We start from the raw sequence: 17,553 nt of genomic DNA, 5'->3' as shown, positions 1-17,553 counted from the left end.
GGACACAGCGATCACAAGGATGACCTCCTTCGCACTTTTGCTTAGCACGGGCACATTTTCTACAAGCCGTCGCTCGCCGCCTATGGAGGTGTTCTGGTAACAGGTTGATAGACTCGAGTGCCTCAGGCCCATGCGTAGCAGTGTGTCGCAACATTGCATCCCTGCCCCGAGCCAATATGTTAGTTGAACATCATTCTGCTGGGTCAAGAGAAACACCTTCTAGAGAAGCTTTGATTGCAAACTTGGCACGCGAATGGTCTCTCTCCAGAGTGTCGTTGCATATGCCTATCCAGGTGTTCTTTTCGTTTGAACGTGCGGCTACATATTGTACAGCAGGGGCCAGTTGATCGAGCCTGCGCAGGGTTGGAGGCTTCGTGTCCCGCCATGTTGACTTCGCTTTGGAGTTGAGACGGTTGCAAGAAACCAAAGCTGAATCTTCGAATTCAAGTGGTCGGTCAGTCAGATGTGGCCACAGGGCGTTTATTGCGGTACAGCGTGCTGGTCCCAGGCCCTTGGGACTCTGCTAAGGCACGGTGGAACAATGGACACACTCTGGTACTGGTCGAGGGCGGTTGCTAGCTGCCTTGCGCAGAGAAAATTTCCTGCACTGTGGACAGGTGGAAGTTTAACCGACGCGAAAGTGGCTGACCCCGGAAATCCTGGCCAAGTCGTGGGGATGAACTTGACTGGGGGTTGGAGAAGTGCCGGCATAGGAAGAGAACAGAATGGTATGGAGATGGCCCGATGGAGTGCCCGACAACCGGCACTTTCTCCACTGTTTGCGGAGGTTTTGGGACGCAAGATCCCGAGCGCCGAATACGATATAAATGCAGGTACGGATGCAACTCCGGCAGATCCAGGAATAAATCATTGCCATGCAAGATCCCACGGGGAAGACAAACTATGCTGGAGTCAGAATGCACTCCGTACATCGGATGGCATTCTAGCCGTATTCGATCTTGCTCATCCCTTCATGTCTATTCATGTCTGGTCGCGCCTGAGGAGCGCTGTGTCGCTGGACAGCAATGCTTGCTAATCAGAAGGTGAACTCTATGAGCTCCATAATCTTCATGCCCGTCACCTTGGACGAAGTTTCTTGTTCCACCCTCTGTGTGGCGACATCCGTCTTTACGTAATAGGGAGCAATGCAACTGTTTGGCGGTCTGGTTAGCACCATGAACAATTAGATTCGGGGTGAGCACACTTGCCTCTCGTCGTGTAAACACCAGATGACTTGTGCCGGCTCTCCAAGCCATCTGACTTGCGCAGAGACATAGTCGGCAGCTGATCCATTGAATGGCCGTCCATTATGGTTTGCGATTCCGGCAATCCCAAGAACCGCGATGTGAGGCTTCGGTTCGAGCATTCGCAAAATACCTTCATAGCCACCCAAGTGAGCACTCCACAATAAACCCTTTTGGTCCCGGTCGACATGGAAATTGTACATCAGCTGCCCACCATCATGATCGGAAAACACATGGGACTCTCTGTCCCGAATATATCTTATGAAGGCCTTCATGCCCGCGTTTTGGTGGGATTCCGGCACATGCTTGTCGATCTGCAAAAGCCCATGTTTCATGCCAAAGTTAACATCAAACGTGCAAACATAAGGATGTGCTGGGCCGGGGTAGATGACTCCAGTATCCATGACGTCTGGAATTTGGTCGTGACGAGGAATGAGACAATGTAAGGCTGGCCACACATCAACTGATAAGACAGCGTGGTCAGGATGAGGATGAGGCGGTGCTCCCGGTGGTCCTGGCCTAAGTGGTATTTCTCCCTTGGTGGCTTGCTCACGGATTTTCTTTGTGAAAAGTGGAATGCGCTCGCCACCTTGCACGGCGATCAGTTGCGAGTCTTGGACTCCCGCCCTCCTGAGGAGGTTGACAGCTTCACAGTTGGCATACACTATTGCTCCAGTCTGTTTAGCAATCTTGTCTGCGCCGGGTAAGCTACATCACGCACGCTGTCAGCAACTGTCAAAGCATTTAGGAAAATCGTTTTTTGTCCTTGCACAGACTTACTGATCGAAGTGAGCGTGAGATATGAAGATGTAGTCTGCTTCATGGACATCTGATATTGGCAGACATTTCCCCAGTGAAACAGGCTTCTCCAGCCACGTATCCAGGAATATCGTCAACCCTCGGGTACGAAGCCGGAAGGTCGTTGCGCCTAGATTTGTGAGCACGAGAAATGTAGCAGGGTTGAAGGCATACCAAACCACTCCAACGTCCCTGAAAATTGTTGTGGCATCTTGTGAGAAAATAGCTGCCTGAAGTATAGCGGTTGATCTGGCCACTCGATACTCCCCTAAAATCTATCACCTGGACATGTAGCCTCGCTCGATAGATTTCTGAGTTCTGTCGCCTGAGTCTTCCTCGTGTTCTCGATTATCCGGATCAATACATAACCACTGTGTATTTGGTCGCCATTGTTGACGGTCGGGAGCCCCCACCACCTCGCCCGACTCCGTGAGATTGCCATCTGGGCCCCGCCGAAAAATCTCCCACGCAAGCTCGCTAGCTGACGTGAACGAGGCGACAGCCCCCAGTTGCGATGCTACTTCCGGGCTGGTAGGCCTAATAAGAGTCTCATTCGTCCCTTCACGTCTGTTGCAAGGCCAAATCGTCAACACCAGCAATCGTAACAAAGCCGATGATGGGTGGTCAATTCAAAGTCATCATCGTCGGCTCAGGCTTGGCAGGTTCTCTCCTGGCTAACGGTCTGATTCGGAACGATGTCCAAGTTACAGTGTATGAACGATTGGCGAAAGACATGAAGCGGGAAGGCTACCAGATTCGATTGGGCGCTCACGCCCTAGCTGGATTTCGGGCCTGTCTCGACGACGAACAAGTCAAAGAAGTCATCGGAAAGTTTGGTAGATCCAATGGTTCTCGGTCGGGGGCTCCAGTAATCTGCGACAAGAGCTTCAATGTTCTGTTGGACGCGTCCAAGTTTCCAACTTATAACAAATCGGCACCGATTAATCGAGTCATCTTGCGAGATATCTTGGCCAAGCCAGTCGAGAATGCTGGCCACTTGGTGAGCGGCAAGCAGTTTGAGAAATATAAAATCTTGAATCCAGGCACATCCACAGAAAGAGTTAGGGTGTATCTTTCCGACGGAACGTTCGACGATTGTGATCTGCTCATCGGCGCGGATGGAAGCCATTCAAGGGTAAGATTCCGCCATTCATTACGGGTTATGTTTCTGTTTTGCTCACCGGATTTCAGATCAACCAACAGCTTGGACTAAACAACATCTCAGAGCTTGATACCCATATATTCATGATCTCAAAGTGTGAGCTTCCGACAGAAAGATATCGAACAATGAGCCATGTACTTCAGAACTATCCTATTCTGACATACGCCGACAATATGAGTATATTCTACTGTGGTTAGTAAAACTTCTATCTCTAGAGTCCCTCATCTCTCGACTAACCTTGAAGTAGCCTATCTCCCAGATAAAGAGCCTGAAGAGTCAATACATGAAGGCGCCGGGGGTTTTGACGATAAACTCTCGTCCTGCATGTTTTCATTCATTGTGCCTGTAGAAAAGGCTCCGTCCAATATCTCGCAATTGCCACTCGAGGCGCAGTGGGATTTTATCGCGTCGTGTATCAGGTCGTGGGCCCCAGAATAGTACGGCTATACAGTATACCCAAGCCTTAACTGAATATCGCTAACCTGTGAATAGTCATGAGATTGTAGATCTTCTTCGTGGCTCTTCAGTATATTCTTACAAGCCACGAGCGAGCGTGAGACCTCAGAAGTCATGGCGCAAAAAGGCGCTAAGAAGCGGAATCGTGGAACAAGGACATCCTCGGGTATGGCTGTTGGGAGATGCCATGCATGCTATGCTACCTGCTCGGTGGGTGATAATGTTCACTCCGGTTGTACAACCAATGCTAATCCTTTCTGTTAGTGGTATGGGTGGAAACACTGCTATGAGAGACACTGCAACTATGCTGCCGTTGGTGACGGAGCTCGCAGAATATGCAGAGGAGCACAAATATTTACCCACAACAGTGGTAGCCGAAAAGCTCGATCAGTATGAGGCCGAGATGGTTCCCCGGGCATTTGGCTGGGTTGAGAAGAGTGGTGGTACAACGATCATAGTAAGCGTCAGAATACAAACCTCACAAGAAAAAAGACTGACTGGTCCACAGCCGATTGACACGAGTCGATTCATCGCGAGGGTATTGTTCTTTGTCGCAGCGCAGGCAATGAATATCTCTTACTGGTGGAAGAAATTCACTTCGATATTCACAAAGGCGGACCCTATAGATCTCGACTTAGATTTCAAAGCATAGAGTGCCTACGGTATCGCTGGGAGATTTGAGGATGTTTAACTGAGTTCTATGAATGGCTTTTGCACGGTCGATAGAGAGAAATTCTTTTTGTTTAAATATGCGTACGGGGATAAAGGTTTACTAAGGAAATGTCTCGAGCCTTTACATCGAGGATGTGCAAGTTAGAAGTCCTCGTGAAAAGCTCTGGTAGCATATATGGATTCGGTCCTTGAGCTACAGTACAAGCAATCCAGAGCATTGGCGTTCAGAGGCTTCAAATCGTCCCTATAAGAAACCTCCGGCAACCCCTGAGGTGCAGCCCCTAGAAGTGCCCAAGGCGCACCAACAAGGCCTCAGCGCCTAGAACATTACGTACTCGCAGTGTACTTTGGGCTGGTGAAGACCCTCACTATAGTAATAGATGACATCTGTTAGGCAACGCTCAGTTCTAGGCGATGTCTGGGGGCTAAATGGGATGTATTGACGAGTCTGATCTCCCTCCGAGAGAGGGAGATCCCTATCTATTATATAGACAAAAGGAGCGTTCCAAGGGAGGGCTTTCTCGCCGTCGCACAGCGCGCCGCGTGGAGCCATTGGCCGTCCTCGGGCGGCGTTCTATCGGGCGACGTTCTAGACGGAGAGAAACCCTCCTTGTGAAGGCCGAGAATATAGTCATATATGACGGGAAACAGTGAAAGAAACAGTGAATTGATGGTGTTGCAAAAGTTGTAAGGAATGCGAGGGCGTCGGCGTTCCGCCGGAGGCGCTAAGACGCTAGGCGTGGAGTATTTGGCTTGTAAAGACGGTACTGACAGCGCCCGCAACTCAGCCTAGTCCAACAACATCTCCCCGCGACTGTGCATATCCTGCTTTTGTTTCATGACGGAGTTGAGTACTCATACTCAAACACAGAGCACTTACCATGCATTATTTACCTCGTATTCAATCCATTAACATCCACTCTCGCTGACTACAACTCCAATCGAGACCTGTGACATGTGTCGCTCAATCCTCCTAGTCGGTCTCTTCTCATCTCTCATCCTATGCGCCGCCATCCCCCCATTCCACCTCTTCCGAGGTACCTTCTGTTGAACAGGCTGAGTTCCGGGCACCTTCGATGACATAATTACGACCCAAATACTCGATCCTAGTGCCCCTGCGAAGCGCCGACGCCCTGGCGCTCCTTTTGCTCCTTGCAGCACCATCCATTCATCAAACCCTCACTGTTTTTTGCTATATCATCGACCTAATGTTGAAAGATAGGGTCTTGCTGACGGCTGATGGCTTGCTGGCAAGTTCCGATGCGCTGGAGAGAAATCCTACAACTAGGGGGAAGATAGTTGCTCTTTTTGCCGTATAAATATTTCAAGACCCGACTCCTAGTGCTAGAGGTTAGACTCATCAGTACATCCTATTTTACCCTCTAACCATGAGCGTTGCAAAACACCATCGCTGGCAGCGGCCGCCACCTCTATGTGAGTGCGACTACCCATCATTACCTCATCTTTTGAACCCCCAGATGGGTGTTCAATGTGTTCTAAATAGCTCCAGCCACAGCAGGACCTCGAGACACGTAGACTGAGGAGGAGGAAGTATCAAAGGTACTGTACAGTACTTAGAGCATGTGTACAGAGGGCGTGTATCACACACGACGTGGTTCTGCATCGGCGACACAGCGTTCACATGATTTCGATCAACCTCCCTTGCGAAGTTCCGGCCACCATCTCGGGGTCCCAGGCCCGCCCCCGTGACATGTCTGGACAGTCATGGCGAGTCGGACGATCGAGACGCTGAAACAACCGACGGTAAATAGTTTTCCCATGTCTCGACCAGGGGCTTTTGGCCGGAGATGGTGTCGGGGACACATTGTGGGGGTGTCCGCGCGACCAAAGACTTGCCTCCGCTCGCAATGACCCCACACATTCACGCGAGTTTAAACACAGGGTGCTGAAGAGACAAGATATGGACTCAACTGGCATGAAAATTGAACCGCAAGACCTTCTTCAGATTTGACTCCGTTCCAGCGTTGCCTACTGGTTATCAGCACGTCCCCAAGAAGTCAACGCAGGGCGAACAAAGATGTAAGCAAATCTTTCCAATGTTATAGCATTCCTGACAGCTCCAGCCGTTCTGATAGGATGTGGTCGTCAGTGGCGGCGTTGTTGTTACTGTTACTTATTGCTCAAACCTTGAGGGTCATCTACAACGCGCCAAGAGATCCTCTCCGTGACGTTCCTGGACCATTCGCTGCAAGGTTCACTCGATTTTGGGAACTTTCCAAGGTACACCAGGGTGATTTCGAAAAGACTAACATCGGTCTGCACAAACATTATGGTTGGAGAATATCCTTATCTATATACCGATTTAGAGAAGGGCATGACTCACCAAGTGAGCAGGACCTATCGTCCGTCTCTCGCCTGGAAGGTATTCACTCTGTTCGGAGGATGCCGTGAAGAAGGTCTACGGGCCGGGGGCTCTTTTTCCCAAGAGCCAGTTCTACCATGCGTTTGGGAACCCCGATACTTCCAGAGCAGATCTTTTCTCGGAGCAGGACGTCCATCGGCACGCGCAGAAAAGGAGAAAGGTTGCGTCCTTGTACTCGCTTACGACACTTCTCTCGTACGAGGCATCCGTCGATTCGGTCATCATGGCGCTCGATGACACCTTTTGCGCGTTTGCATCAGCTAGGACTCTATTTGATGTCACCAAATACATGCAATTTTGTGCCTTCGATATCATTGGCGAAATCACGGTCTGTCCACAGGAGGTTTTGATGTCCATCTGTTGCTAACTTTCAATTTAGGTTGGTAAAAGCTTTGATTATTTGAAGAAAAGAACCGACTTCAACGGCATCATGAAAGCCCTCGACGATAGCAGCCAGTATGCATGTCGAGTTGGGCTGTTTCACGGCCTGCATTCCAAGCTTGCAGCAGTGGCGTCCACCTTCCATGCACCCATTCCATTTGACGTGATCTCAAAGTACCTCAAGTACCACATTGAAGGCCGCCAGAATGGCACGCTCGAGAGCTCTAGGGAGGATTTCCTAACAAAATTACTCCGCCTACGAGAGTTGGGGAAGCTCGAAGACGCGGATGTGTTCACCACTCTCGGCGCAAACATCGCGGCGGGATCTGAAACGACTGGTCTGACCCTAAGTGCGATCGTGTATTACCTTTCCAGACACCCAGAACACGTTGCAGCACTGAGAAAGGAGGCCAGACACGCTTACGAAGCCGGCCGAGTCTCGAATCCTATCACTTACGCCGAGGCTAGGGATCTGCCTTTCCTGAACGCTGTCATTATGGAAGCATTACGTCTCCATCCTGCAACAAATCAGATAATGAGCCGGGTTGTACCTCCGGCAGGGACACATATCGCGGGCAAATTTTTCCCCGGCGGCGTACGTATTTCCTTCCATCCATCCAGTGGTGTCGTGGCCGTGGAGAACTTCAGAGATTAACTGTTTCATGTCCCGAGAACCCTAGACTGAAGTTGGAGTCAACTCTTGGGTGCTTCATTACGACGGGAGTTTATTTGGCGATGATTGCAGCGAGTTTCGTCCAGAAAGATGGCTGAGTGGGAGTGAAGAGCAGCTCCGACGTATGAACAGGCATTGGATTCCAGTGAGTTCTGTATTTTCATTTCGGAGGCTGTCGTGACTAGGGCTCATCGATCCTACAGTTCGGCTCCGGCGCAAGAACATGCATCGGTAAAAACATCAGCCTGTTGGAAATCACCAAAATCATCCCGCAGATTTATCGAAAATTCGATTTCGAACTAGAGGATCCTAAGGAAGAATGGTCATGTGCAGGCTACTGGTTTGTGAAGCCGTCCTTCAATTGTCGCGTGGTTATGCGGGATGTCAATGATCGTTTTTGAGCTGCAGGAAAAAGGGCATATCACTGACAGATTTTCTTCCGAACTATCTAATAGTTACATGGTTGAGGGTTTGATGGCGGTTCCCGACCTCTATGTTAAATACAAGTCTATTCTCGCTCTTATAAGACCTCAGTGACTCGACCTTTAATCATTGTGCAGGTCTCAAAATGCCTGACACCCGCAGTACTCTACCAGATTCTGTAGCCACCCGGCTCCGTGGGTGGCTCGGGATCGTCCTTCGGCGCATCCATCGATGATTGAGAGCAAGGGGAAGAGGCGGATCAAGGGTAGACGGTGTCCCGAGTGATGACTAAGATCCGTTGGGCGCGAGACTCTTCGTCCGTATCGGGCCGAGTGGTGCCTAGCGGATAAGAGCCATTTGATACAGCAGAAGTGGAGTGTAGGACAACTATTCAACATTCTAGGGTCTCATCCGTTGCTTTCCACACCAGCATTTCTCGAAATGTGACGGGCTTTACTAGGCTCGTCTCCTTTTCATTGACGAGTTGGCACTCATCATTGGTGTGGCGCCTTAGGGGCGGGACAACTGTCAAGATAACCATGAGATTTCGTCCGTTGTCGTGCGGGCACTTTTCTATTGGTGGCTCAGTTCCGTGCGGCACGCACGAGTTGGGTGTATATAGTGTGCCTTGGATCTGCCCGAGAAAGCGACATCTCAGAAAGAAGTCCACGAGCCAAGACGATTCAAACTACACTGTATCCTAATCTGGCTGATAAACCAAGACCAATGGCCAAAACTCTTGCAGTATTCGGTGCAACAGGTACCCAAGGGGGCTCGGTGGTCAGCAACGTCTTGAGCGACCCTGAACTCTCCCAAAAATACAAGCTTCGCGCTATTAGTCGCGACCCCAACTCATCCAAAGCCCAGGCGCTCAAGGAGCAACAGGTCGAAGTCGTCACGGGCGATACGTCAGACTTGGCCTCGATTGAGCACGCATTGACGGGGGTTGACTTTGTCTTTCTTATGTCGACACCCAGCTGGGGTCCGAATGCGTTGGAGAACGAATTCAATATCATCAAATCTATTGCCGATATCGCTGTCCGAAAAGGAGTCGAGTACATTATCTTCAGCACGTTGCCGTCATGCTCCAAAATGTCCCAGGGTAAGTATACCGCTGTCACTGCCTTCGATGCCAAAGCACAGGGCGAAGAATACATCAAGACGCTGCCCATCAAAAGCGCCTTTTGGTGCGGTGGCTTCTTTATGGAGAACTTCGTGACCCAGCCATTTCTAGGCCCGAAGCCCAATGATGACGGTACCTTCACCCTGGCTCGAAACGCACCGGCGACGCTCAAGCTCCCCTACATCGATGCCACAGATGACGCTGGCAAGTTCGTCAACGCTATTCTAGCGGAGCCCGACAAGTACGTCGGCCAAACCTTCTGCGCCGCGGCGGGGTTTTATAGCCTGGCCGAAATTGCCACTCTATTGTCCAAGTCCTCAGGGAAGCAGGTCACCTTTAAACAGGTCTCGTACGACGAATTTAAGGCCTCTCTCCCCTTCATGGGCGACCTTTTCGCTCAGGGATTTGCTTGCCAAGCTGAGTATGGCTACTTTGGGCATGGAGGCGAGGATAAGGTGAGCTGGGCGACCAAGAACATCCATGGAAAGCTCACTACCCTTCCTGAATACTTCGAGAAGCATCCTTTCTCACTCTGATTGGTGACATTGATCCTGGATGCCGGCCACAAACGTCGAACCAGTCGAACAGCGGATCAGAGGTTCTGCATGTCCGGGAACGGGCAACTTAACTGGAGCGTGGAAGGCGAACACTGGAGGGAGGTACTACTTGTTGTGATATGACGCTCAACCGACTATCATGACACTAACAAAAGCCTTATAGAATCATTCCGCAAGCTTGGAAATTGTGAAGCGGCTTCTAGTATGTTACTTCTACATATATACACTTCTACTTCGTCCTGGGCGTACGGTTTATGTCCAAGTCCACCCTGTCTGCTCCTACCATCTTACTAGCCGCACTCCATCATACCAAGACGCCCAATTCCAACGACATCTACTAGACCATCTCCGATCCACACGAGCTTTCTCCTACTCCGCTCTTGGGCGAGTACTAGTCTTGGCTCCCTGCGTAACAGGCTTCTTCTTTCTTTTGACCTTCATGTTGTGGAAGCACCAAATGAATCACGGCTCCTGATTAGCGCATGCATCATCCGGACATCCATTATGGCCTGGTCGTGACGCTACATCAATTGCGTAGCGGTATTGACGTACAATTACACCCGTCGAGACTCTCAAAGTGGCTTGCTGGCCACCTGGAGCGCACCTCAGTCCCCATCTTTGTCAATGACGCGGACTCAACGAAGTAGAGGTAGCCCTAATGTTCGTAAGATGAGGAGGTTGCTCGTGGACGCGAGAGTAAGATGTAAGACCTGCTTCTCCGTCTCGTACTCTCTGCTGCACGTGAACAGGCATCTAAAGGGTCACTTCATGACATTTTCTGTACATATACGGTGTGTCTATAATCGATCCATACCTCAACATCGACTGCAGCATGAGTGCCCTGAGAAATGTCATCATCGTCTCCCTGGCATTTAAAGCTCTGGTCAGCCCTATCCTTGCTAGCCGGGCTACCCGAGTCGACATGCTAGAACTTCTGGATACTATGGACGGGGTAAGTACACCACTCGACACGTTGCTGAAATCACCGTCCGGTAAGAAGGAACCGGTTGTTAGCTCCACGGCGTTGTGGAAGCGCGAATGAATAGCCGCTACGGGAGCCAGCTGTGCAACGGCACCAACAGTACAGCGGGCCTGAAATGTACAAAGGCTCTTATCAAAGTAAAGCAACAGCAGGACAATTGTAACCTAACTCCTTCGCGGGCCCACTGGTTGCAAGCGGTCCTATATTGGCCACTGTTCGGGCGACCCAAACTCGGTCAGTATGGAAGCTGACAAAGACCATGTAAACAAGCTCATCGAGGATCTGAAGGACAAAATCGTTCATGAGCTCGTCGCCACTAACTGCGAAAGCTTGCCTGTGTGCACTCCAGTACTGAAGTGACCATGTTACTAGAGAGGTCGATGGGCTTCGACGACTATCTCGAGGCACGCACTATAAGACTCTGAACTTCGGTATTCCTTCCAGTAGTCAATGATCCTTGATGCATTCTTAGTCGTACTGATAAGGAGACGCTCCTATAATCCTAATTCGGGATCCAGCCCATTCAGCAAAGGGGAGCGAATTCGAGGCGGAATCTCCGAAGTTACCGCGACGTCTCAAAGTGGTGACCCGAGTGGTTAAAACCGCAGAATATCTGCTGATTTCATCCGGAATCTACCCAACCGCTTACTCCGTAAATATACACTAGCAAGCGTCGCTGTTTCCCTTTATCTACCAAAAGTCTTCATTTTTTGATTCAGTCATATCGAACAATCGACAACCCCGCCTCTGTTCTCCCCAAGCGGTCATCCAACGCCCACCATGTCCGAGCTTCTTGCCAACAAACCTCTCCTTGGCCCCTTGGTCGCCCTCAACATGTGGACTTTGACCATGGAAGCCCTGTTGTACAAACGAAGGATCCCTGCGCTTGCAAAGTACAACGTCACCTTCGACCCGGAGACCGTCAAGAAGCAGAAAGCAGAAAAGTTGCCGGCTTTTGTGCAATGGCCGACAGATAACTATAACAATTTGTTGGAACAGCCTACCCAATTCTACGCCGTCCTACTCGGATTAACCCTGCTCAACATCAAGAGCAAGCGAACAGTCTCTTTAGCCTGGGCTTATGTAGGCCTGAGAGTGTTCCATAGTCTGATCCATGTCTCTATCAACTACCCCACTCCACGCTTTGCTTTGTTTGCTACGAGTTCTTTCGCTCTGCTTGGACTCGTAGCTGAGGCAGCTTCGAAGCTTTTCTTCTAAGTCTTCAACTCTGCGAGACTCTACTGGAAAACAAGGAAAACAAGGATACATGGATATCGCAGGCTGTGGTGGACACTTCTTTATGTATGCAGGATCAGGAGTCGTAGGAGTGTCTCTCTGATTGTAATGCACCACTTGCTTACTTGAAACCGGGGGGATGGGGAGAGGCCGCAGTTCCGATGATGGGATCTCTCGCTCCACTGGAGGCGCATATGCAATTGGGCAACTGCTTATTAACAAGAGCACAGTCGCAGCGAGGATTTCTGTACGGCGGAGAGTGTGAAGCTGCGAAGTGTGTCTTGAGGATAGATTTGTAGACTCATAACGACGAGTTGTCACGGTCACAGTATGCATTTGTAAGATAGTCAATCATTTTGCGCCTCAAGCAGATCGTCGAATGGCTCCACGCGGCGCGCTGTGCGACGGCGAGAAAGCCCTCCCTTGGAACGCTCCTTTTGTCTATATAATAGATAGGGATCTCCCTCTCTCGGAGGGAGATCAGACTCGTCAATACATCCCATTTAGCCCCTCGACATCGCCTAGAACTGAGCGTTGCATGACAATTTACCTTGTACCGCAGGCCTCCCTTAAAGAAAGTGTTAATTCAGGCTCTTGTTCAACAGTACAAATATATCAGGAAGGTGGTCTGAACTCGGTACTGTTTATAGATAAAGATAAGGTTGTCATAGATTCACAGTGTAATAAAGACACAAGTGAGGTCACGAACTGTAAAGTTATATTTTGATCAGTGCTTATTAATAACAATATCTTTCAGTATTAGGGACCACTAAATCCACTAAGAGAGAGTTAGCTAAATAAGTTGAAAATTATAGACCTAAAGACAAGTAAGTGACAGTCAAAATATATATAGTAGACCTCATTTCTATTCTCTGTCTTGATGTTAAACCTAATAGTATAAGTAAAGCCTGTGAAGAACCACTTAGTGACAGTATATATAGTGTTGATGATCAGTCTCGGCTTTACCGCGCTTTTCTCTAGCTATAGATAGCTTGTGGCAATATAAAACCGGAGAAAGTCTTTTACAGTGACTAAGTCAGATGCAGGGACTCCCTCAGCCAAATAACACACACAGATTATAGCTTCATCTAAAGAAGCGAGCCCTTGTCAGTCATAATCTTCTTGTAGGATTTTGTGACACCACCTGAAAATGGCGTGTCAGGATTATCTTATAGTGTGGAATAAAAACATAGAGAAAGAGAGATAGAAGGGAGAACAAAGAATTATTCTAGGCTTCTTATAAAAGATATCGATATAATGTTCGGTCCTGATTCTTCTTTGTCTTAGAAATATATTTCTCTGCATTATGGACCTTGTCTATCTTGTTGTGTGCTCCTCTCTTGTAGCCATTAGCTTTAGCACGAGCCCACAGCTTGTTTGTCGTGACTTTCTGCCTGCCCATGGTGGCTTAAAAGAATGAGAAGTTCGGCCTTCGTCGATTGTGAAGCAACAATGAACGGAGCCAGAAGGGATAGCCGCTGGAGGCTGCAGGAGTTGAAAGAGAATATTGTGGCCTGGACGCCCACAGGCGAGAGGGACGCCATTTTGTACCCAGAGTCGGCGGGTCGACGAGAGAGGAGGGATGCAGCAGTCTTGAAAGTCAAGACCCCTTTGTGGGGATCCAACAATGAAGTCCCCCTGGTTGTCGCCAATTATAGAACTCATCTTGGGACGGGACGTACAGTGCCAGGGGGACTGCAGCAGGTATCAGAACGGCGCTGCGACGGTGCGTGCGAGCGTGAGTGGGAGGGTGAGAAGAAAGTGAGAAGAGGGTGAGTCGCGAGCACCTGGTCTTAAAAGCGGCACGGTCTGCGCGAGCGCGCTATGGGTCCTTGTGGGTGTCCGAAGAGAAAACAGGGCGTGGTCACAGCTTGTATTGACATCAGTATTGTGTTGTAAGGATGCAGTCAGAAGACGCAAGAAGAGATCTATGTAACTATGCTATTCCCAATAGGGAAGTCACACCTTGGCACAACCCAGGAAAGTGCCTCGCGAAACAGGAAAGTGCCCCGACGGCGCAACAGCGCCGAGAGCTCGGAGCAGTTGGACCGTCGCTTCTGCTGCCAAGCCAAGCAACTTGAGCTCACCTGCTGCTGCGACCTCAAAGACGACTCACGAACTTCACCCTCGTTGCCCTCCAGCAGAAAAGTCGCTCTCCACTCATCACCATGTCCTTCCAACGTGTTGGTCTGCGCTTTGCGCAGCAGATGCGTGCCTTTGGCCCTCGACAGACTTTCCGATCCAGCCTTCAACAACGGTTCGCCAGTACCGCCCCGACTCCTCCTGGACAAGCAGGAAGCAAGTTGGTCGGACCCCAGGACAATGCTTTCAACCGGGAACGAGCTGCAGTGAAGGCCCACGCTGCTGCAACAAGTGGTGAGCGGCACTTTTGGACAGAAATCGAGGGCCCATGGCTAACCGTTCGATGCAGATCTCTGGCGTAAACTCTCCATCTAGTAAGAACCTAAAGGAGGAAGACAACAACCACGCAAACTAACTCTTGGGCAGTGTCGTTGTCCCTTGCCTGATTCTCGGATCGATCAACGCCTGGAACCTGTGGAATGAGCATTGGGAGCATTGGGAGCATCTGCCTCCCTTGGAAGAGCGTGTCGAATATCCCTATCAAAACATCCGGATGAAGAATTTCTTCTTTGGAGATGGTGACAAGGTCAGGGAAAGAGAGTCTTCGAGCGAAAACAGGCATGCTAACAATACCCATGTAGACCCTCTTCTGGAACGACAAGGTCAACTACCACCACAAGGACAAGCAAACGTAGATGTGAAGCTGGCCAGGAGGGCTGGGCCAATTCTGTCAAATGGCATCCTCCAAGATAAGAAAGAATCAAAGTCATTACAGCTGAAATGGTCGATCAATCCTTCATGTTTCTATATCATCCACGGGCATGATTTTCGTTCCAGACCGCCACCGACATCAGACCCGCTGAGCCCTATATTGCTTCGCTAGTTCGAGATACTGTGTGGCCATATCGTTTGCTAGCACTAAATCACCTCGCCAATGCATGATTGTGGCTTTTTTCTTCAGCATCTCCAGCTGACCTTTGAGGTCCTCAACACGCCGGAATTGCTGATATGAGTGATCAACGTTCTCCACGGCTTTGCCGATAAACTCCTTTTGTTTTGTCGACTGGTCAATTTCTGCCCCAGCCATGCCCATGTTCGCGTCGGCCAAGAGCCCAAACGACCGCCCTGCCATATAGCAGTCCTGGAATTCGAGTACCCGCGGTAGAATGGACTCCAAAAGATCCGCCGCCGCACTAAACTCGTGCAGTTCGTTGAGGATATTCGCCAGTAAGCCGATCGACTCCCATAATGCCGGCAAAAGTCTTCCTCGAAATGCAATCTGAGATGCCCGCATGACGAGCGAGAAACCCTTAAGTGGGAAACCGCTTTCAGCCAGGATCCTTGCTTTCAGATTCAACAGCTGCGTCTGGATCGCAATATCGCTGATCTCCTGATCGGGTTTCCCTACCGCGGCCTCAACCCGGTCGAGTGCTTTCGTCAAATTGCCCTGGCGGATCAACAGATCAATCTCGAGCAGCGCCAACGTGAATGCCATTTCGGCCTCAGGCACGCCCTGGCCCCTCAACCGTTCAAGCAGGTGTTCCGCGGCGGTCAGATCTTCCCGGTGCAGAAATCTTTTCGCCTTCAACGTGCCGGCATAGATTGTGAGATATTTCTGATACTTCAGCACCCTCGACACATCCGACGGCATGCTGTTCAGCACGTCTGTAGCCTCATCGTACCGTCCTCGGTGTGCAAGCAATCCTGCCGTGCGACATCTGCACTTCAGGACGTCTTCGAGAGGCGCATCTTGTGCATAGCACTGCAAGAACGCTTGTCCCGCCCACCAACTCATATGTGTCAGACCGGCACGGCTGTACGTCGCGCTCCTCATGAGCATCAAGGGCCCCGTCACGCTCTGGTCGGCCTTGACAGTGTTCAAATAACTTGCCTTGGCAATGTTCTCGAACACAACGGCAAGACTATCGCCGTACTGCAGTCCCAGCTTCGCCTCGCTAAGCAGTGACGTGCTCAGAAGGGACCACATCTCAGCGTCTTTGGCTCGTGCCTTCAAGAATGCCAAACCCTCGACCTCATTGCCCAGGATCCCCGAGGTGACAATGTGCTTGCGCTGCCCCGGGAACGACCGACCGAAATGATATACCCAACTCATACAAAAGTTGAGGCAAGGAACATCTTTGTTTTCCCGGGCGACGGCAATGGCCTCCTGCATGGCTGGGAGCGCTTCGGCGTAGGAGCCAGAATCTGCCTGTAGGATTGCCAGGTTCAGCAGGGCGTACTGATAACAGGCGCGTTCTCTAGTTTGCATTGCGTAATCGAAGTACCGGTGTAGATTGTCCAACGCAGACGAGAAGTCGCCGGCGCGCCAGGAGTCCAGAAAGGCTAGATAGTGACCTAGTTTGGGAATCACGGCGCCCGCCTTGCCCATCGTTTCGAGACGGGTCTTCATCCGGTCGGGAAGCCGGCTGCCTAGGCGCTGCATTTCGGCGACCTGAAATTCCATGAGCTTCTCGACATCGTAGGTGCTGAAGACACCATCGCGGGGAGGTTCCTCTTCGGCAAGACGCGCATACATTATTCTCGCGATGGGATGAGTGGAGTCGATATGCATTCCTGACAAGTTGGCATCCAGGCTGGACGTAGACTCGGCGGGGTGTTTCTTTTCAAAGGCTTGGCGAGTTGGAAGGCGGTAGGAGATGAAATCCTGCCACAGGGCGATGCTGTCTTGAAACTGGAGACGGACGTATTCTAGATGGCACCGCCGGATGAAAGCCCCCAGGGGTGAAGTACCCAGGATGCGGCCATTTGTTTCCTCCGGTTCCTCAGAGGGTTCCCGCTCACGATCACGAAGGATTTGATCTCTCGTCTTGGCGAGAAGACACGGCAGATTCGTGATAAATGCATCAAGAGCATGAGCACAGTCAATTGCCCATAGGTATTTTAGAAGAAGGTCGTATAGTGTCCGACCTGGCCTGGCCGAGTCGTGGCATGCCAGCGTGGACTCAAAAGCTGATATCGGCAGCGAAGCCTCAAGACCTTCGGAAGATAACGTGGCGCCGGAAGCCTTGTCTGCTGGTAGAACATTCTTGAGCAAGAATCTCAGGACATTTGTGGCAGCATCGTGAGGCACCACATCGTCCTCGGTGTACAAGTAGGCCACCACAAGTAGGGTGATCTTGGCGGGAGTAAGATAGCGACCCATAGTGTGGTCATGGGAGACTGTGGGAGCGTTTTATCCAGAGGTCATCGAGATTCTTGACTTTCAGATCAGCCATGCTAAACTCCTGCGCATTTCGATTCTTGTTTTCCGATGAATGGGTGAAATTTATGTTGTGCATTGTACGCACCATGTTGACTCGCGTAGTAAGTAATAAAGTGTTATCCCGGCGCGTCGGGAACCCTGATTGGCCCCGACGTGAA

At 50.5% G+C, this 17,553-nt stretch overlaps 7 protein-coding genes across 7 annotated transcripts; 5 read left to right on the top strand and 2 right to left on the bottom strand.

Moving 5' to 3' along the window:
* Positions 1–1,036: 1,036 nt before the first annotated feature.
* On the bottom strand, positions 1,037–2,253 carry PV08_06936 (uncharacterized protein; the record flags this gene model as incomplete). The annotated part of the gene is made up of 4 exons (XM_016381269.1): positions 1,037–1,151; positions 1,203–1,952; positions 2,025–2,172; positions 2,217–2,253. The coding sequence occupies 4 exons, from the start codon at positions 2,251–2,253 to the stop codon at positions 1,037–1,039; spliced, it is 1,050 nt and encodes a 349-aa protein (XP_016234371.1).
* Positions 2,254–2,658: 405 nt separating this feature from the next.
* Positions 2,659–4,312, top strand: PV08_06935 (uncharacterized protein; the record flags this gene model as incomplete). The annotated part of the gene is made up of 6 exons (XM_016381268.1): positions 2,659–3,177; positions 3,234–3,396; positions 3,452–3,641; positions 3,697–3,870; positions 3,925–4,117; positions 4,169–4,312. 6 exons carry the CDS (start codon positions 2,659–2,661, stop codon positions 4,310–4,312), a joined length of 1,383 nt encoding a protein of 460 aa, XP_016234370.1.
* A 2,626-nt stretch (positions 4,313–6,938) lies between these two features.
* Positions 6,939–8,170, top strand: PV08_06934 (uncharacterized protein; the record flags this gene model as incomplete). Its single annotated transcript, XM_016381267.1, has 4 exons — positions 6,939–7,043; positions 7,095–7,691; positions 7,777–7,914; positions 7,973–8,170. 4 exons carry the CDS (start codon positions 6,939–6,941, stop codon positions 8,168–8,170), a joined length of 1,038 nt encoding a protein of 345 aa, XP_016234369.1.
* Positions 8,171–8,918: 748 nt separating this feature from the next.
* Positions 8,919–9,851, top strand: PV08_06933 (uncharacterized protein; the record flags this gene model as incomplete). The annotated part of the gene is made up of 1 exon (XM_016381266.1): positions 8,919–9,851. One exon carries the CDS (start codon positions 8,919–8,921, stop codon positions 9,849–9,851), a length of 933 nt encoding a protein of 310 aa, XP_016234368.1.
* A 1,783-nt stretch (positions 9,852–11,634) lies between these two features.
* Positions 11,635–12,072, top strand: PV08_06932 (uncharacterized protein; the record flags this gene model as incomplete). The annotated part of the gene is made up of 1 exon (XM_016381265.1): positions 11,635–12,072. The coding sequence occupies one exon, from the start codon at positions 11,635–11,637 to the stop codon at positions 12,070–12,072; it is 438 nt and encodes a 145-aa protein (XP_016234367.1).
* Positions 12,073–14,258: 2,186 nt separating this feature from the next.
* On the top strand, positions 14,259–14,867 carry PV08_06931 (uncharacterized protein; the record flags this gene model as incomplete). The annotated part of the gene is made up of 4 exons (XM_016381264.1): positions 14,259–14,466; positions 14,522–14,546; positions 14,599–14,758; positions 14,814–14,867. 4 exons carry the CDS (start codon positions 14,259–14,261, stop codon positions 14,865–14,867), a joined length of 447 nt encoding a protein of 148 aa, XP_016234366.1.
* Positions 14,868–15,022: 155 nt separating this feature from the next.
* On the bottom strand, positions 15,023–17,335 carry PV08_06930 (uncharacterized protein; the record flags this gene model as incomplete). The annotated part of the gene is made up of 1 exon (XM_016381263.1): positions 15,023–17,335. The coding sequence occupies one exon, from the start codon at positions 17,333–17,335 to the stop codon at positions 15,023–15,025; it is 2,313 nt and encodes a 770-aa protein (XP_016234365.1).
* Between the last annotated feature and the right edge of the window lie 218 nt (positions 17,336–17,553).

This window comes from Exophiala spinifera (assembly GCF_000836115.1).
Source record: "Exophiala spinifera strain CBS 89968 unplaced genomic scaffold supercont1.5, whole genome shotgun sequence".
Classification (NCBI taxonomy): domain Eukaryota; kingdom Fungi; phylum Ascomycota; class Eurotiomycetes; order Chaetothyriales; family Herpotrichiellaceae; genus Exophiala; species Exophiala spinifera.
The sequence above is the reverse complement of the archived record's forward strand: the minus strand, read 5'-3'. Positions and strand labels throughout refer to the sequence as shown.